The sequence below is a fragment of the Telmatherina bonti genome (genome assembly GCF_933228915.1).
Source record: "Telmatherina bonti genome assembly, chromosome: 10".
Classification (NCBI taxonomy): Eukaryota; Metazoa; Chordata; class Actinopteri; order Atheriniformes; family Telmatherinidae; genus Telmatherina; species Telmatherina bonti.
Genome location: NC_136628.1, coordinates 13,085,993 through 13,104,639, shown reverse-complemented (window position 1 = coordinate 13,104,639; position 18,647 = coordinate 13,085,993). Strand labels below are relative to the sequence as shown.

General features: G+C 40.7%; 2 protein-coding genes across 2 annotated transcripts; one reads left to right on the top strand and one right to left on the bottom strand.

Moving 5' to 3' along the window:
• The first annotated feature begins 1,699 nt into the window (after positions 1-1,699).
• LOC306761010 (15-hydroxyprostaglandin dehydrogenase [NAD(+)]) lies at positions 1,700-10,064 on the top strand. The gene is made up of 7 exons (XM_079247082.1): positions 1,700-1,863; positions 3,749-3,872; positions 4,391-4,497; positions 6,244-6,340; positions 7,276-7,352; positions 9,434-9,591; positions 9,873-10,064. The coding sequence occupies exons 1-7, from the start codon at positions 1,771-1,773 to the stop codon at positions 9,991-9,993; spliced, it is 777 nt and encodes a 258-aa protein (XP_079103208.1). The 5' UTR covers positions 1,700-1,770; the 3' UTR covers positions 9,994-10,064.
• Positions 10,065-14,036: 3,972 nt separating this feature from the next.
• On the bottom strand, positions 14,037-17,555 carry LOC306761712 (15-hydroxyprostaglandin dehydrogenase [NAD(+)]-like; the record flags this gene model as incomplete). Its single annotated transcript, XM_079247982.1, has 7 exons — positions 14,037-14,151; positions 14,747-14,901; positions 14,992-15,068; positions 16,467-16,563; positions 16,728-16,834; positions 17,185-17,308; positions 17,463-17,555. 7 exons carry the CDS (start codon positions 17,553-17,555, stop codon positions 14,037-14,039), a joined length of 768 nt encoding a protein of 255 aa, XP_079104108.1.
• Between the last annotated feature and the right edge of the window lie 1,092 nt (positions 17,556-18,647).

The following is an 18,647-nucleotide window of genomic DNA, read 5'->3' as shown; positions in this document are numbered from 1 at the left end:
GACCAAATGTGTACAGAATGACATTTCTCACCAGATCAGATTCTATAAGGTTGATTTGGATTCCAGCGAAAGCAACCATGAACCAGTCCTCTCATCTCTGAGTCCATGAGGTTGGAGGCTGGAGTCTACTTTCACGATGATCAGTCACTTCGTCTGGGCGGTCAAACGAGGAATCCCATTCCTGACACATGATTGTTCTGGGGGAAAAAGAAGTTAATCATGAGTCTCAATGAGAAAATTCAGACTGAACTTTATTAAGACTGATGCATACGGAGAGCTGTCACACAGATCCACAAGGACTCTGCTCACAGATGTGTTTTCCTTACAGAGGTCTTTTGCATACTTACAGGCACAAACAAAGGTTCACTATAGTTTGGTGTCTTTGGTGAACTGTCTGCCTTGTTTAACTTATTGTGCTGAGGTTTGGGGCAATACATATAAAAATTCTCTTTACTCTTTGGTTATTTTACACATAAAAAGAGTAATATGAATGATTCATCATGTTAAATGTCTGGAACATACTACTGCATTAATTTTTAAATAAAAAATATTAAAGATTATGGATATTGTTGAATTTCAAACAGCACAAATATTGTACAAAGCAAATAACTTATTACCATTTAGCATGCAAACACTGTTCTGGGAAAACAAGGAGGTTTATAATCTCAGGGGAAAATTGAACACACAGGGTGAGGACAACACTGAGGGGATGCTGTGTTTCGGTACGAGGGGTAAAGTTATGGAATGGATTAGAACAAGGGTTGAAGCAGTGTCCAAATATAATACAATTTAAAAAACTGTATAAAAACATAATATTTGCAGGTAGATGGCAGCAGAAGAGAGTTAATATTCAACAAGGGTCACTGATGATGCTGGATATATTTTTGTTGTTGTTGTTTGTTTATTTGTCTTTTTCTTTATGTAAATATGTAAAGAACAGTTAAAAGTTCTGAAATATTATTTAACATTTGTAAGTATGTACATATGAACACGCAGTAAACACTGATGGCAAAGGGGTGGGGTTTATTAAGTTTTTTTTTTTTTTACTTCTGCCCACTCCTTTTTGAGTATATCTGGTTTTGTTGTTTCTTTCTTTCTTTCTTTTTTTTTTTTTAAGTTACTTTAGTTTTTTTGTATGTTTTATTTTATTTTATTGGACATATCAAAATAAACTTTCCAAACCATAAGTTGTGAATTGATCAAGTACAAACAATAAAAAATAAAATAAAATAATTAAATTTCCTCCACAGTTTGAAAGTTCACACACTATGTAATTTCACAACCTTCTCTCTCTCTCTCTCTCTTCATATTAACATTATGATCCATTTTATCTTTCTATAAAAGATCAGTGAAAAGAGAATACCTCATTTGGGTGAAGTTTGTGCAACAAATATTTCCATATAGGAAGGATTTTGACAAATGAAGTAAAGGTTTCAAAAACCAGAAACAATGTTTTCGTGAATCTGCACATTGTGAAGAATATTTCAGTCCAGGTTTGAAGAGTCAAAGTAGTTTCATTTTTTATGAGGAACTGGTCAATTATAACAAGTTTCCCAAAAATTCAGTGGAATCGCCCTTTTACAGAGAAGGCGAAGCGGAAGCTCCGAATCGGAAGCTAACTTCAGTCTCGTGTATTTCCCAGAAAAACTTTGTCAACTCGCACGAGCGTGTTTAAACTCATTTAGAGCCAGAGGGCGGCGACAACTCATCATTCAACAATCGACATAAACAATCTAGTTTCCTGGTGGTTTCTTAATCTCTCCACTTAAAATGGCTTTAAGCGGTAAAACTGCGCTGGTGACCGGAGCAGCGATGGGAATAGGAAAAGCAATAACAGAGATTCTTCTGCAAAACGGCGCCAAGGTAAAGTTCCGCCTCAGCCCAGATGTTTGGGTCAAACATCTGTCCTGGCTCTGAAATAAGGGGTCAAGTTGAGTTAAACTCAAACAAATAGTTGTTTAGATCTCTGTACTTGATATGACTCGTGTACTTTTGTCTGGTCTGCTTCACATGTTAGACTAGTTAATGGCTGTTAACCAACAAGAAGTTTGCAAATAACTAACAGGCTACATTACGCAATACTAAGCCACTGAAAAATACTGAGGATTTAAAAAAAAGAAAAGGCGTTGCAAAGTCCACTGTTCTGAAACTAAAAGTTACTTTTCTAAGAGTAAAGGTGAAAACCCCATAAAAAAAAACTCCCATAAGGTCACTTAAACATTTGCAACAATGTGACGGGTTTGACATGTTTCACCTGGCATGCTTTCTGTACAGTGGCTTTTATATATGTCATTATAATTTTTGCACACCCTTTTAATTATGTCTTAATTCAGTGGTTACCAAACTGGGGGACGGACCCCCCAGTGGTGGGCCCAGATTTATCCCTAAAACTAGGCTCAATAAAACTTGGGAGTTTTTACACTGGATGAATTTGTAAACAATACTCATAGGAAATTATGATAAATCAGCAAGAGAGAATTCAAGTAACCAGCCACTAAAACTAAAGAGGCATTTCTTACTATGTTTCTTTGTTTCATGTGAGGAGAGGGGGGTATAAGATTGGCACTGACTATAAAGGCCCTCTTCTAGCTGTATAGACCGAGCATATAGTTGATGCATTCAAACTCTATGGCTTGTTTCTATGTTCTTTACTAAATCTTTTCAGCGTTACAGGAAAGAGAAAAAGGATATACAAAAAAATAAAGGTACTCCTTATGATTAAATACACTTAAACATGGTCAAAGACTAGTGTGCTCTCTAGGCTCCACAGCAAGAATTAACAGAAAAGAGAAACTTAAGCTTCAGTGATGACTTGTTTAAAAAGAACCAATCAAAAGCTGGAGCTCAGAGCGGCCTTAATTGTCCTCAATTAAGCTTGTTAAGCCCAAAACTTTCTCATAATAAACAACTGAATATTTTACCAACAATATGAACTAAATGGCTCTAACAGGGTCTTGACTGTCGATGAAAAGGGGGCCGTGGAGAAAAGGCTTGGAAACCACCATCTTAATGTGACTTTAATTGTTTCATTGTGTATTAGTCTCTGTATTCTTTCTGTCGGCAAAGCAAACTGAATTGCTTTCACGTATGGAACTGAAGTAAAAATGCAACAGTACCATAGACTGTATATAAAAGATGGACGTAGCCTCCGTGACGTCACACATAGGTTTCTGAAGAGCTGAATTGAAGCTTGGTGGGCTGTTCCTACCATCGCCATCTTGCAGAGGCGCGTCGTCTTGGAGGTAAGCGGGCTAAAGCTAAGTCACATTGTTAACCGGCTAAAAACTGCGGTTGTTCTACGTTCTCCTGACTTGAAGCAGGAGATTAGGTACCTGTCAATCAAAAGGACACGCCCCTAAATATGCCGAACTTCGAGATTAAATTACGTTTAAACGAGCGAGTTAGAAAAACATTCACTCCCCCCACAGTTGTCATGAAGGTAAACCTGACCTATTAAACCTAAAATGGATTTTTGAACCAGGCTGTAAACATGTTTATTTCTGCTGTGAAGTTGGTCTTTTTAACATGGGAGTCTATGGAGATTTGCTCTGTTTTGGAGCCCCTAGTGGATGAAGGGGGAACTGCAGTTTTATGCACTTCCGCATAGGCTTCACTTTTAACCGCCAGAGGTTGCCGATTGAGACAAAGCAAAAAGAACAAAAGCTGAAAAAGAAGCCAAGCGGGGATGAATACATTTGCTCACGTCTTGCCATAAAGCACCTTATCTGGTTTTTCTTTGCCTATGCAGGTGTCTCTCTTGGATGTAAATGAAAATACAGGAATGGCTCTAATGGAGACCCTGAATCAAGAGCATGGAGCAGGAAAGGCTTTGTTCCTGAAATGTGATGTTCAATCTGAGGAGCAGATTAAAGGTAACACACACACATTTGACGCACAGATTGTCTTTTGTTGATTATGATGCTAATATGCCCTACAAACCTGTAAACCTGGCTGATAAAATGGAATTGATCCATCTGATACCTGAAACAGAATAACCTGGATAAAATAAAAGCAAAATAAACTAATGGAAACCTTGGAAACTGGCCACTGTGTTCACATTGTCTTAACTCTGAGAGTTACTGGAGTTAATAACAAACAAATAAACCTCTGGTTTTAATAATTTGACTGTAAGTTTCATTTATCCAATCTCAAAAGTACACAATTTGTCTACATATTGCCCACTGACTTGCTCATGGTAATATGTGTTCAGTTTTACCATCAGAGGACACCCAGACTGGAAAGGCTGAAAACCAACTAAAACTAGCTAAGAACTGATGAAAAGCTGATTAGCAATCAGCCGTAAAAATTTCCCTAATAATAAGAAAGTCAAAAGAACAGCTCATTTTGGTCATAAAACTAAATGTTAACCCCAGTTATTTGTCCTCTCAAGCTGCCTTTCAGAAAACTGTGGAAACCTTCGGAGGAATAGATATCGTGTGCAACAATGCTGGCATCTTGAACGAGACAGACTGGGAGAAAACCGTCTCCATAAACCTTGTAAGAGCCAACACACTGCTTGTGTTTGTACATTTGCATCACCGGTGTTCTGATGACCACTTTTAACTTACCAAATACCAGTTTTCTCATTTCCTTCTTTCCTTCAGTTCCAGAAATGTGCAGAATGAGCAAACTTAATGCCAGTATACTTCCTCTGTTTGATGTCACAACATTTATGCAAGAATGACTGGCCACATGTACTCATAGGCCCAGCTCTACTAAAGGATTGCGTGTACTAAAAAAGTGTGTGAACTCACTGCACACGCAAAACAAAGAAGCACAAACTGATTTACTAACAATGTAAACTGAGGATTGCATCTTTCAAAGACACAAAATAGCGTATGTCCATCCAGTTAGTACGTCTGCCACAATGAATATGCAATATGTTCACACACTATATTGCAGGAGACATCGAAACAGACGCAGAGATCGTGTTAATGTTTATGGTATGAACAAGGAAACAATCATGAAAACATATGGCTTATCCAGCGTTGTCATTTTGAAGCTGTTGGAGGAACACACTTTAACACAACTGATTGAAATAAAAGGCTCATCAGCCGGCTGCAAAGAACTTGATGACCACAATAAACCCGCAAAACACAACTGAGCTGAGGGCTAGAAATACTGACAGAACTAAAGAAGCTGGTGGAGACGCAGGGGGCCGTGGAGCTGGCGGGGACCCCCATGGCATGGACCTGAAAGCCAATCTGGTTCCCCAGAAAGGCGACTGGACCTCCGGTTCTTCATCCAGCCCCAGCAGCATTCCCATAAGCTCGTTCCAAAGTAATGCTTGCTGGAGGTTTGTGCCCACGCCGCTTGGATGGTCTTCCTCTCCTGGCCTGTGAAGGGGGACAGCGGGAAGGCACAGGGTCAGTCTGCACACAGACTGGGGCATGTTTATCAGCCTCTCTGTGGAGAAAGTCAAAGAGAAATCACCTCTGCTGGGCCCGTAGCTGGCGGGTTCATTCTGTCATGGGGTGGCTGCTGAGGTGTGGACCCAAATGCAGACCAGAGAGGCGGGGATGCAGAATCTAGATGAAGGAACACAGGAGACATGAAGAAGCACAGGGGCTTACGGAGACTAACTCTAACACAATGAACCTGCAAAACACAACAGAGCCGAGGGCAAGAAATACTGACAGAACTTAGGACACAGGTGTAAAGAATGAACTCACGAGACCAGGTAATAAACAAGAACAAAGGCTACACAGGAAACAGGGAAAAACTACAAAATAAAACAGGAACATAGAACACATAAATCACCACATCATAACATGCTGCCACTAAAACTAAAGACGCATTTCTTAGTGTGTTGATGTGACGGGAGAGGGGGCTCGACGTTATTGTTGTTATTGGAGAAGAAGTTTGGAAACTACTGGTTAAACCAGCAGCATTAATTTTTTTTAAAAATAAAATCGCTCCAGTACAGCGTTTCTTTGTGTAGCAGTCAGATTCCTTTGCTGTACGTCATGTTTTTTCTCCAAACTCGCCATGCTGCAAACCACGTCACACGCAAAACCCACATTTAAATAGGGAATCTCAAACACGTTGGCACCTGCCACCCATTCACATCACCGTGGTTCAGCCCCAGGCGCAAAATCATGGATAGCACACACAGATTACTCCTCACAAATTGGAATCTTAGCCGATCTGACCTGGTTAGAAAGACCTTTTTTTTTTTCCATTTGTATTTTCCTTTTTGTATTTTTGCCTTTCCAATAATCACCTAAACAATCTCTGTTGTAGATGGGCGTCATCAGGGGGACTTATGTTGCTCTGGAGCACATGAACAAGCTGAAAGGAGGTCAGGGAGGAGTTATCATCAACACATCTTCTATGGCAGGTAAAGGGCCTGATTTATTCTATCACACATGCATAAATCGCTAAATGTCAGGGATTTCCATATGTTTAAAGTAATCACATTACTTTGGAGTTGAAGTACTGGGTGTTTGTTTGTGCTAAACAGAACACTAACACATTGTTTACCGTATGAATGATGCAGGCATGGTGTTCTCCTGAGATTCACACCAGTTCAAAGATCAAATGGCAACGATCCATTATGAAAACGTCGATCAAAACACAGTAATTATTTGTAAAACAGGTGGATTTGTCTGCATTTCCTTTGCTCCTCTAACAATTACCTGTTTCCTTTGGTTTGTCTTCGATGGATTCAGACTTCCATCTTCTTTCTTCCCCTTCTCTGTGAGTCTGTGTGAAAACGTTTCCTGTTCTCAGCTGACAGGAGTGGCATCCATGGTGCCTATCTGCTTCAAGGCTGGACATGTTGTCTCTTCAGAGATGCTATTCTGCATATCTTGGCTGCACCCAGTGGTCATTCGCGTTGCTGTTTTCTTTCTATCATCTCCAACCAGCCTTCCCATTCTCCTCTGACCTCTGACATCAGCTGCTACTCAGTCTATGTAAACCCGAGAGAAATTTCCAGTAGATCAGCAGTTTCTGAAATACTCACACCAACAACCGTGCAACGTTCAATTAAATCTCTGTTCTTCCTCATCGTGATGCTCTTTTTGAACTTCAGCCACTCATCTCGGCCATGTCTACAGTAATAAATTCATTGAGATGCTTTTGTGTGATTTTCTGAGTAGATATTTGTGTTAACAAGCGTTTTAACGTAGCTGATGATTGGAGATATTTGTATTTGTAATAAAGGAAAGCTGATGTCCACCCAGTGCAACAACAAACTAACTATTTAGAACTATGAAATGCTCATCCAAATGGTGAAAATCACAATTCTTACAGACTTGACCTTGTTTTCAGGCATTGGTCCTTTACCGGGCAGTCCTGTCTACACTGCCACCAAGAGCGGCGTGGTTGGCTTCACTCGAGCCTTGGCGGTAAGGAAAGGTTGCTTGTCCTTTTCCAGAATAAGTCAGATAATCTCTTTCATGAGCTAATACAAACGTAACATAAGTGGAGGGAAAAAAAAACCTTCAAATTCGTTGTGAGCCTGTAAATTATAACTAGAAGCTGTGCACAAACAGACAGACATATTTATCTGAAAGGATTAAAAAGAATCTCAACAATTTTATAGTTTGCTTGCTGAACAGCTTTGGTCAAACTCCTTTCCACTGAGAAATGCAATGAATTTTCCCACCTTTTTAGCAAAAAAATTAAAACAATTAGACAAAATAATAATGCCGCACAGCCGAACAAGAAAACTAGTCTGCTCCCAAAACCTAGAAATAATTCTGATGTTATGTCACATCTTAATATGATTGGTTTAAAAATCCTGCAAGAAAGAGTTTTTTATGTGAAATCAACAACGTGCAGTGTGGAAGCGCTGCCATCCGACTTTTTAGAAACTTACAGTTAAAAGCTTTTTTTTTCCAAGGCACTAAAAATCTGAACACATTTTACCATTTTTACACTGGTTTCCAGTTGCAGGATAGATTTTTAAAACCCTGATAATAATTTACAATCCCAGAATGGTTCTGTACCAGAATACATCTGTGATATGTTCAGAGAATGTAAACCAAGCAGAGCTCTTCGATCCAAAGTCTCAGGTCACCAGTCCAGACCAGAGTCCAAACCAAAGTCCAGATCAGAGTCTAGACCAGAATCCAGACCAGAGTCCGGACCAAGCGGCAACCTCCGGTGGTTAAAAGTGAAGCCTATGCGGAAGTGCATAAAACTGCAGTTCCCCCTTCATCCACTAGGGGCTCCAAAACAGATTAAATCCCCATGGACTCCCATGTTAAAAAGGCCAACTTCACTGCAGAAATAAACATGTTTACAGCCTGGTTCAAAAATCCATTTTAGGTTTAATAGGTCAGGTTTACCTTCATGACAACTGTTGGGGGAGTGAATATTTTTCTAACTCACCCGTTTTAAAGTAATTTAATCTCGAAGTTCGGCAAATTTAGGGACGTGTCCTTTTGATCGACAGGTACCAATCTCTGGTTTCAAGTAAAAAGAACGTAGAACAACCACGGTTTTTAGCCGGTTAACAATGTGACTTAGCTTTAGCCCGCTTACCTCCGTTAGCTGGTTAGCTCCCATTATCTCGGGGTTAGCTCGGTTAGCTTTGAGCTACAGAAAGATCGGAGTTCGCTCGATGTCAGTCATCCGCCATGACTCTCACGGCTGCCCTCTCAGCTCCACCTCTTTGCCCATATTTGTATTTTCCGGGCGAGACGACGTGCATGACGCAGCCAACATGGCGACAGTAGGAACCGCCCACCGAGCTTCAATTCAGCTCTTCAGAAACCTATGGGTGACGTCACGGAGACTCCGTCCATCTCTTTATATACAGTCTATGGTCCGGACCAGAGTTTGGACCAAACATAGAGAAGCAGCATTTAGCTGATAAACTGCAAATGTGGAACCAGCTGCCAGTGGAGATCAAACTCTCAGAGTGTAGAAACTTTTAAATCCAGGTTAAAACATTTCTTTTCTCATGCATGAAATCTGCACGCTAACTGTGGACTTTTCTTACTTATAATGATTTGAACTTAATTACATGACAATAATGTCAAACTGGACTATAAGTTTTAATAGATTACTATCAATAACACAAAGTTTAACCACTTGCTTCCCAAGAATCCAGGAGATCTTGAAATTATAAGTGTCGCCACCCAGCGGCCCATCAGCGATGGTCACACAACGTTGTACCAAAACCAGCTTGTCTTTTACAGCTTGACTTTTGTCTTGGGCCCAGGTTGTCAGTGCAAATGAGAACTGACTTATGTGGATAAATTAAGGTTAATTTAATTTCAAATTTAAGGCGAAGGAAAAATAGCGAAATGTCCTTCAAAGTCTTCTGGTACTGTTAACACATATGTGCCTGCACATAATGAAAACTGCTGAATTAGTCAACATGATGACTCAGTTTCAGCTGTGTCGTCATTGTTGAGACAAAACAAATGAATTTAGCAGTAATAAGAAAGCGGCCTAAACTGCATGTGTCTTCTTCCAGGCTGCATCGCAGATATCCGGCTATGGGATACGTTTTAACGCCCTTTGCCCCGGTTTTGTGCAAACTAACCTTTTGAGTGACATCAAAGAAAAAATGGGACCATTCTCCCACTTGGCTGATTCAGCACACCAGCTGACAAATAAAATTGGGATTATAACGTGAGTATTTGTTCGCTTTGCATGAATAAAGCAAACCAGCCCAGCAACATCTGCATTAGGCCCCATTGAGTATGTCTGGTGTTTGTTCTGCAGGATGCATGACATCTTTATTTATTTATTTGTATGCAAATTCCAATACATCAATTTTTATACCATTGAATATATTCTTTATTCTAACTATAAATAAAACTGCATGCACTAGGGATGCACTGGTGTCTGTATTGGTGCATCCCTAGCATGCACACATATTCAATCATATCTCTGTACCTTCTTTGATGCAGCGTGTCGGAGGTGGCCGAGTGCTTCCTGGAGCTGGCAACGGATGAGACCAGAAATGGAGAAGCCCTCATTGTGTTCACAAAAGGAAAACAATACATACAATTTCCATCTTTAGACCAGTAGATGCTGATGGCAGCGATGAACCCCAGCTTCACTCAGGGTCAATCATTAAGCTGGATCTTGCTAACATACTGGAATCAGTTGTTCCCCCTTCTTGTTTTCTGTGTAAGTTTGTTTGCTTCTACATGGATGTTTATTGAGTTGTTCATTTATTTATTTTTATTATAAAAAAAAAAAATAGATGAATGAATGAATCAATGTGTCCATACAAGCATATATAAAATAAATGTGTTCTATGTTTTTAAGACTTTATTAATCAGTGCAGTAGAAATCATCCTTGCCTTAATAGCTTATTATAGTTAGTTTAAGCTGTTATTGCCTAGAGTAATCTGTACAGCTGGAAATGCATGCAGTATCTCAGTATCTTCAGATCTTTTTCTTGTGAAAACATGCACCATACCAAGATGACAAGGAGAACCTCAACTTAAAGACTTACTAAGCATTGGCATGCAAACGAAACACAGTTAAAACCCCAAGCAGTTATAAAGTAATATATGACAAACATGAGAACAGCATCATCCTCTTAATTGCTCCTGCTTGTTTCTCCACTTCACACATATCACGCAAACAAGGTGTCGTGTGAAAGCAGAGGCTCTGCAGAAGCTGTTATGAAGCTGTCCGTCTCATCGCTGGGAAAGAAATGAAAAAAAAAAAACCGAAAAAAAACCTGAGCTTCCAGCCAAAGAATAGGAAACAACAAAATTACTCAGTAAATCATGTCTTACATTTGATCTTTTGTGGACAAAAAGTTTAATTTGAAGTCTGAAACACTGCTAATGTGTTTCCTCTTCCTTTGTTTGAAATGAATCATCAGGTTCTGGTCGTGTTCATGAAGATAAAGGAGGTGTTATGGCAAAGGATTCACTCTTCCTACATCATACTATCTTGGGCTTCTATTCTGTCTGAATCCTCGCGGTGTTTCTAAGGTTAATTTGAGGTCGATTCTCCAATTCTACCGACTGATATGGATAGAAGAAGTGTTGATCATCAGTATTGAAGGCTTCCTAAGACATATCCCTGCTTAATGCCTCTATTAATGTATTAACCATGTAAAAATCCTCACCTTTTCACTTATTATTTTTGCACAGTTCCTCATCAGACATGACTAAATCCTGGATTAACTGGGCTGCTATCTTCTGGTTTTCACTTAAAGTAATGCATGGAGGAATGAACCATTTCTATTTTCTGTTGTGTTTGAGGAAAATCTGCGCTGACAGTTACAGTTAGGAGAAAGAAAGCACAATTTCTCTAAAAAGAACATGGGAGGACGACTTATGTCTTTTTCCTTTAACAGTGTCTTGTGGATAGACCGGACTAAAATGGAGATGTTTGGTCATAAAGCACAGAACATGGAAATTCTTCATTAAACAATCGGTGAGAAATAAATTCACAAAGACCCAGTGGTCTTCTGTATAATTTATGATGGTGCAGCAGGAAAAGTGCAGGAGTTGCATACGACTCATTCCTCCTTTAAGAGTGTGTTTACTCATCCCACACTTCCCTCAGCCACTCCCTGCAGTGTTGAGCATGTGGACAAAACATCTACACCAGCTGCACATGAGACTAAAGCTGGAATAGGATATGGCTAAATCTAAACGGGACCAGTCGGTTTGGGTTCTGCAGAGTCTTAAGCACTTGACATGACACTACTCTCAAATAAAACTTGACATTAGCATGGTTTAATATCATTGTGTCGATGTATATAAAAATGATCATCTATCTTCTTAAACACTTAATCCAATTGAGGGTTGCGGGAAAGCTGGAGCCAATCCCAGTATTCATTGTGCGGGAGGCAGGAACACCCTGGATAGGTCGCCAGTCCATCGCAGGGATGATCAGAATGTCCATTTCACAAACAGCATATCAGTACAAACATGTGTTGTGGAAATTAGACACATAGCATATTTTTACTGTTTTAATGTTACTCATTCATTATATGTTCTTTTATGTAGTGCAATATATATTCTGCATGGTTTAAAGTAGTTTAGAAAGCTTGCTTTAGTAAGTTTATGCAAAAACTGAATGTTCTGTTTCAGCTCTGACTTTGTCTATTATCCGGTCGAAGGTTGTTTGTGTGTGCCGAAAGAAGGCTGTAACACCCTGAGTGGGAGGCAGAGCTCTCAAGGCCTCTCGCTTGCAACAACTGTGCGTTGTCAATAAACTGGACAGAACGCGGTTGATTTCTGGATTTATTTTTCATCAGATAAATTGCACAACACGCCTCACTCCAACTGTGAAGCACGGCGGTGGAGGGCTGATGATAAGGGCTTGTTTTGCAGCCACTGGACCTTAAATAGACAAGACCTTGCATCTCAGTCTTTGAGTAGACCATGAACATTTCTCGATACCATAGTGCTATCTTCACCTGAATCTGTAGATTCTGTAGAAAAGAACTGAGGTCTGATATTGGTGATTTTGAGAGTTTAGGGTGGGTATAGAAGTGGGTATACTCAATGCTGACTGAAAAGGAAGAAGGTTTACTCTGTATACCTGTGTATACTGTGGAGTACATCTCTGATCTCAGCCATTGACAAAGCTGAGACTTATTTTATTATTTTTTGTCTTCTTTCTGGCTTAGCTGTCACACATGCAGGGCTTCGGACCCAAAGAGTAGACGGGGAATGTAGCACTGAAAAACAAACTTTATTACAGAGCAGGCGGTGGTCCAGGGAGCTGATAGAATTGCAGGCCGGCAGACAGTTGAATGGATGTTTGGGAGTACAGGTGGATCCGGGTGTGCCGCAGGACTTTTTGAAGAGTATGTTCCAAAAGATTGAGGATGACAATAGGATCAGACTGGATTCTCTAGGAGTACAAATAAACATTAAACACGAAACAAGCACTTCGGTAACTTCAAGAATACTAGAGACCAGATACTACTAGTTCGTAGTATGATCTGGCGTTGATTGCTGGATGGACTCGGAGGGATATACTGCTGTGTGATGGGTTGATGAATGACATCTGTGACTTAGGCGTCTGAAAGAGACCCCCCCCCCCCCCCCACACACACACACACACACACACACACACACATATACATAGAGTCTGAAGACCCATGACATTAGCAGCAATAAAGCATTATTATATAGACAGGTCAAGTTTCCTTTTGGTTCACTTCTGCCCGATAAGTCTTTACAACACTTGCCAGAGCCATACATGGCCTGGGGCCTCATTCCCTCTCCTGACCAGTTTACCAGGTACCTTTACCAGGTTTACCAGGTACCTTACCAGGTACCAGTTTTGGCAACTAAATTCTGAAGTACTGCTCCAGGAGTCCCTGATTCTATGCAAGCGAGTCTGTTTCACTGAGATTTGTATCAATTTTAGGTTTTAGCCATGAAAAAGCTAATATGATCTTATTATTGCATGGCCTCTAGCTCTTTCTGAGAGCTAACATCTTCATTTGAGGACAACATCTTTTTGACTGTCTCATCATAATACTAAATGTTGTATAACTGGAACCAGTGCTACACATGGGCATGGTGTCAGAAGAGACAAACACAGAAGACATTTCATTCTGGAAGTCAAAGCTCAGGTCTCAGAATGGTATGAACAAACTCCATCCACAGCTCCACTTCTCCACATTCAGCTAACCTGTCTATGGTAGCTTGTGTTGACAAGAGGAAACAGCAAGAAAATAACAATCAGAGCTGACTGAGTCCCAGGAATCTGAGTTTATTGTGTGGGTCACATAAAGTATTTGCAAGAAAGAAAGAGCCAGGTATAGACACGTTTCTCGGCAGTACATAGCTCTGCATTACTTTGAATAGAACCTTTATTGTCATTTACAAGAAAACAATGAAATTCTGTTTGGTAGAATCTCTTACAACAGCTACAATGTCTGTGATCTTAATGGTTTTTTTTAAACATCTGAATATTAAACCAGGCTTCAGCAAGTTCTTTAACATCTGTGTGAAATTAAAATGTCTTTCAGGAGTTCATACTGGAAACAACTGGGAAAGAAATATCACATGCTACTTCTATGGGTGTGTGTGTGTGCTAAAATAAAAAATGAAAAAAAAAGGAAGACAGTTTTAATAACATGGTTAAAACTTGCGAAATGTCACATATTTCTTCCCATGAACGTTCACTATGAGGGCCTCTCCATTTTTGGTCTCATCCGTCACCAGCTCGAGGGCACACTCGGCTACATCACACACACTAAAAATCCAAACAAAAAAATGAGAGAATAATTATTTAACCTCAATCACTCACTTCAAATTGTGAACAGATTTCCAATGCATGATTTGTTAATGATTATTTGAGAAGGTAAACTAGAAAGTTACCCGGTTAGAAATTTTAAATATAAAAGTAACAGTTTGACTAAAGTGATCAAATCATCTACCAGCTCGGAGACAACGTGTTCTTTGTGCAAAAAGACACGAAACAAAAAAAGCACCGGGACTAAGGTCTTTGGTAAGCAACCAGCTAAAACCCTGCAAGCAGACAGTAAAGGTCTGCATGTGAACAAATAAAAAATATGAATTTGTAACGTCCTTTAAAGCGACTGGGCAGCAGGTGCACCAAACGCCTTTGAGGTGCAATCATCAGGGAGGGATGTGTTGTTTTTTTTTGTAGACACATTTGGTTACTATGGAAACAAAAACACCTATTTGCTTCCAGCAGAGCAACAACCAATATGAGGCCACACTTTGATAAAAACCCATCCGAGCGCTTAAAACGAAATCACAATTAAACTATGAATCCGTTCCATACGAGCCTGGGATTTTAACATGAGATGGAAGTCAATACTCACTCCAACGCCCCCTTTTCTGCATGTTTCTGGACTACATCAGCCATTTCAGAGAATTGTCCCAAGTTGTTACAAATGCTGGAGAGGAGATCTGTTTGAACCAAACCTGGGCAAATCATATTGAAGCGTATCCCGTATCCCAAAGCAGTAGAGGCAGCCTATTAAGAGACATACACGTATACGTTTAACATACAACACATAAAAATAAATCACGTCCTTAGAAATTTTTAATATCCATCGATCCTTACCGCCATGGCTAAAGTGAAGCCAACCACGCCATGCTTGGTGGCTGTATAGGTAGGACAGCTTGGCATCGGGCCGAGACCTGCGGAGTAGCCGTTACGTCGGTAATGGTTAGAAGATCAAGGTCGGAATTTTTTATTAATAAAAATCCCGTCTTGGTTTGTTTGTTTCACTCTGCACTTTTCTTCTATGCCACTGAAGAAATGTACTTAACCTGAACAAACATGGCAACAGATATACAGGGACTGGCCCGAGGCTTTATCGGGTACCAGGCAGAATTTATTTAGCCCCCTTCAGGGTTGGGGAAACTGGAGCTTACCCCAGCAATTATATGTATAAGTCTATTCAAGATTATTTTATGTTTAGGATAAGGGACTGAAAGTCAAAAGTGAAACCTTCAGTTTTTGCTTCTCGAGGTGGTCATTTTTAATATTAAAGTATCCTGAGGTTATCTTCCTGTTGTAGAAACCATTTTTTTTAGCAATACTGTAGTGTTCATCTATCAAATTTGCTGTCATTTCACATTTTAACTGAGATAAGAACGCTAATGTTGACGTAGTATTGCTGAATCAAAGTGCTGAGAGCTGAGCCAAAATATGAAACTGTGGATTTACTGGCTGAAGCGCGTTCCATCAGGAACTGCAGGTTGTGACTGAGAGACATAATAAAAGCTTCCTAATAAGAATGGCTGCTGTCATCCTCAGTGACAGGGGAGAGAGTTCAGTGATCCAGGAGAGGCTCTATAAACTACCTGCTTCTTCACATCTGAAGGAGGAAGACGAGATGCCTCACCCATCAAAGCATGTGTGCTTTAGGGGGGACTTGCTAGAGACATGACATCTCTGGGTTGGTTTCGAAACTGGTTTTCCCTGGAAGAGCTGGAAGGGTGGAAAATGGATGGATGGATGGATGGTTGGATGGACGGATTGACGGACGGAAGGATGGATGGATGGATGGATGGATGGCTGGACGGACAGACGGAAGGATGGACAGATGGACCGACGGATGGATGGATGGATGGATGGACGGATTGACGGACGTAAGGATGGATAGATGGATGGATGGACGGACAGAAGGATGGATGGATGGATGGATGGATGGATGGATGGATGGACGGACAGAAGGATGGATGGATGGATGGATGGACGGACAGACGGAAGGATGGACAGATGGACCGACGGATGGATGGATGGATGGATGGATAGATGGATGTACGGATGGATGGACGGACAGATGGATGGATGGACAGACCGACGGACAGAAGGATGGATGGATGGACCAACGGAAGGATGGATGGATGGACGGACGGATCGATGGATGGATGGATGTATGGATGGACGGACCGACGGAAGGATGGATGGATGGATGGACGGAAGGAAGGATGTATGGATGGACGGACGGAAGGACGGATGAACAGATGGACGGCTGGACGGTTGGATAGATGGACAGGCGGATAGATGCCTTTAGTCTGTACCTGTACCTGCTGTGGATGCTGTGTTGAGCATAACTCCTCCCTGACCACCAGTCAACTTGCTCATGTACTCCAGAGCCAGGTAGGTCACCTTGATGACGCCCATCTGCATCACATGATTGAAATGACAACTTGAACACAGAAGATAAGCGCGTGCTTTTCAGTCTTTCACTGAATAAAATTCAGTTCAGCTAAAAAGACTTTGCTTATTTGGGATCTAGAGGCTGTTATCTGTAGGAAGCTTGATGATGCGAGCTCATAAATTCTTACCAGGTTTATGGAGACTGTTCTCTCCCACTCGCATTCGTTTAAGATGCCTGCATTGTTGCACACAATGTCAATCCTTCCAAAGGTCGCCACTGTGCTCTGAAAGGCAGCTTGAAGACAATGTTTTTACCAGTTTAATGCAGACCAGAACTGTTATGGAAAACTGAAACATGAATGTGTGTTTCTATTTTCTTCTGAGTTTATTTCTGCCGAGCTGGGAGATCATTCCCCGACATGTTGCTCCTTTACTTCCTGTTTGATTGTGTGAATATTATTATAATAAACAAATAAATATTTCTGCCCAATCATAACATATATATATATATATATATATATATAATACTATATCTTAACTTTGTTTCTGAGTTTTAATGTTACCTGATGTTTATAACTAATTCATGTAAAAGCTGAATGTATTGCATTTTTTTTTATATGAGGCTGAGTCACAGTGCATTATAACCTTTGATCTGCTCCTCTGATTCAACGTTACAGTTTATGAAAATAGTTTTCTCTGGTCCAAATTGTTTGTCAAACACTTTCTTCAAAGTCTTCCCTGCAGCTTCGTTCACATCCAGGAGGACAACCTGTACGCATTAAAGTCAGTCAGGTGAACATTTCCATGCTGTCAACAGTACATGAGTTTAAACGTGCTTAATTTGACAAGATTTTTTTTTAATCACATGTGGACAGAAATGTTGTCTTTATGCAGTCTATAAAAACCACAGCAGCTTACCTTACCTTGGCACCGTTGTGCAGAAGTATCTCAGAGATTGCCTTCCCGATGCCCAGCGCTGCGCCTGTCACAACTGCAGTTTTGCCACATAATGCCATCTTGGCTGCTCGATAAATATGATGATTCTTGATGGAGGCAAATTTGGAATATGTCAGCGAGAACGTGCGCAGACACCGTGACCGCGCATCACCTGTTGTACAGCGTTGCATTGCCTGACCCCCTCCTTCTCCCCCCAGTGAACAACCAATCAGCATTTAATATGCTAATGAGTTAACAAGCGGCCTGCTTGTTGGGTGTCAGATTTCTCCCCCTCGCTGAGGTGCTGCAGCGGTAAAATTTAAAGAAGTGAAGCTCCGTTAAATACCTTGTAGCGATTTATATCGTGAGATAGGCTACTTAATAACTAATTAACTATAAATACAGTAGGATATACCATCTATATGTTCTGTCAACAGGTTATTGTTGCTTTTTTAAGTGTGTAAGCTTGTCAGTGGGCGCATTACTCAATCATACATGAATACTGGATGTGTGTGCCTGCTCAAAATCAAACAGACTGAGGGAAAATGACCCGTGTGAGCCAGACCACGTCAGAAAGCTCCGTCCAGACTCTAGTTCTACATACTGATTTGAGGATAATCACACTAAGTTTTACTTTTTTTTCCCCCAACTCCCGCTCTTTCAGCAGTTCATGTTTGCGTCTGCACCAAGCGGCAACCTCCGGTGGTTAAAAGTGAAGACGATGCGGAAGTGCATAAAACTGCAGTTCCCCCTTCATCCGCTAGGGGCTGGCTCCAAAACAGAGCAAACCCCCATAGACTCCCATGTTAAAAAGGCCAACTTCACGGCAGAAATAAACATGTTTACAGCCTGGTTCAAAAATCCATTTTCGGTTTATAGGTCAGGTTTACCTTCATGACAACTGTGGGGGGAGTGATTTTTTTTCTAACTCGCCCGTTTTAAAGTAATTCAATCTCGAAGTTCGGCAAATTTAGGGGCATGTCCTTTTGATTAACAGGTACCAATCTCTGGCTTCAAGTAAGAAGAACGTAGAACAACCGTGGTTTTTAGCCGGTTAACAATGTGACTTAGCTTTCGCCTGCTTACCTCCGTTAGCTGGTTCGCTCCTGTTATCAGGGGGTTAGCTCGGTTAGCTTTTAGCTACAGAAAGCTCGGAGTTCGCTCGATGTCAG

What these genes read in the sequence shown, in the direction of transcription:
- LOC306761010 (XM_079247082.1), top strand. Translation starts at nt 1,771, where the DNA reads ATGGCTTTAAGCGGTAAAACTGCGCTGGTGACCGGAGCAGCGATGGGA. An exon ending in TTCTGCAAAACGGCGCCAAG is followed by an intron (nt 1,864 to 3,748) that starts GTAAAGTTCCGC and finishes TTGCCTATGCAG; the next exon opens with GTGTCTCTCTTGGATGTAAA. An exon ending in CAACACATCTTCTATGGCAG is followed by an intron (nt 6,341 to 7,275) that starts GTAAAGGGCCTG and finishes CCTTGTTTTCAG; the next exon opens with GCATTGGTCCTTTACCGGGC.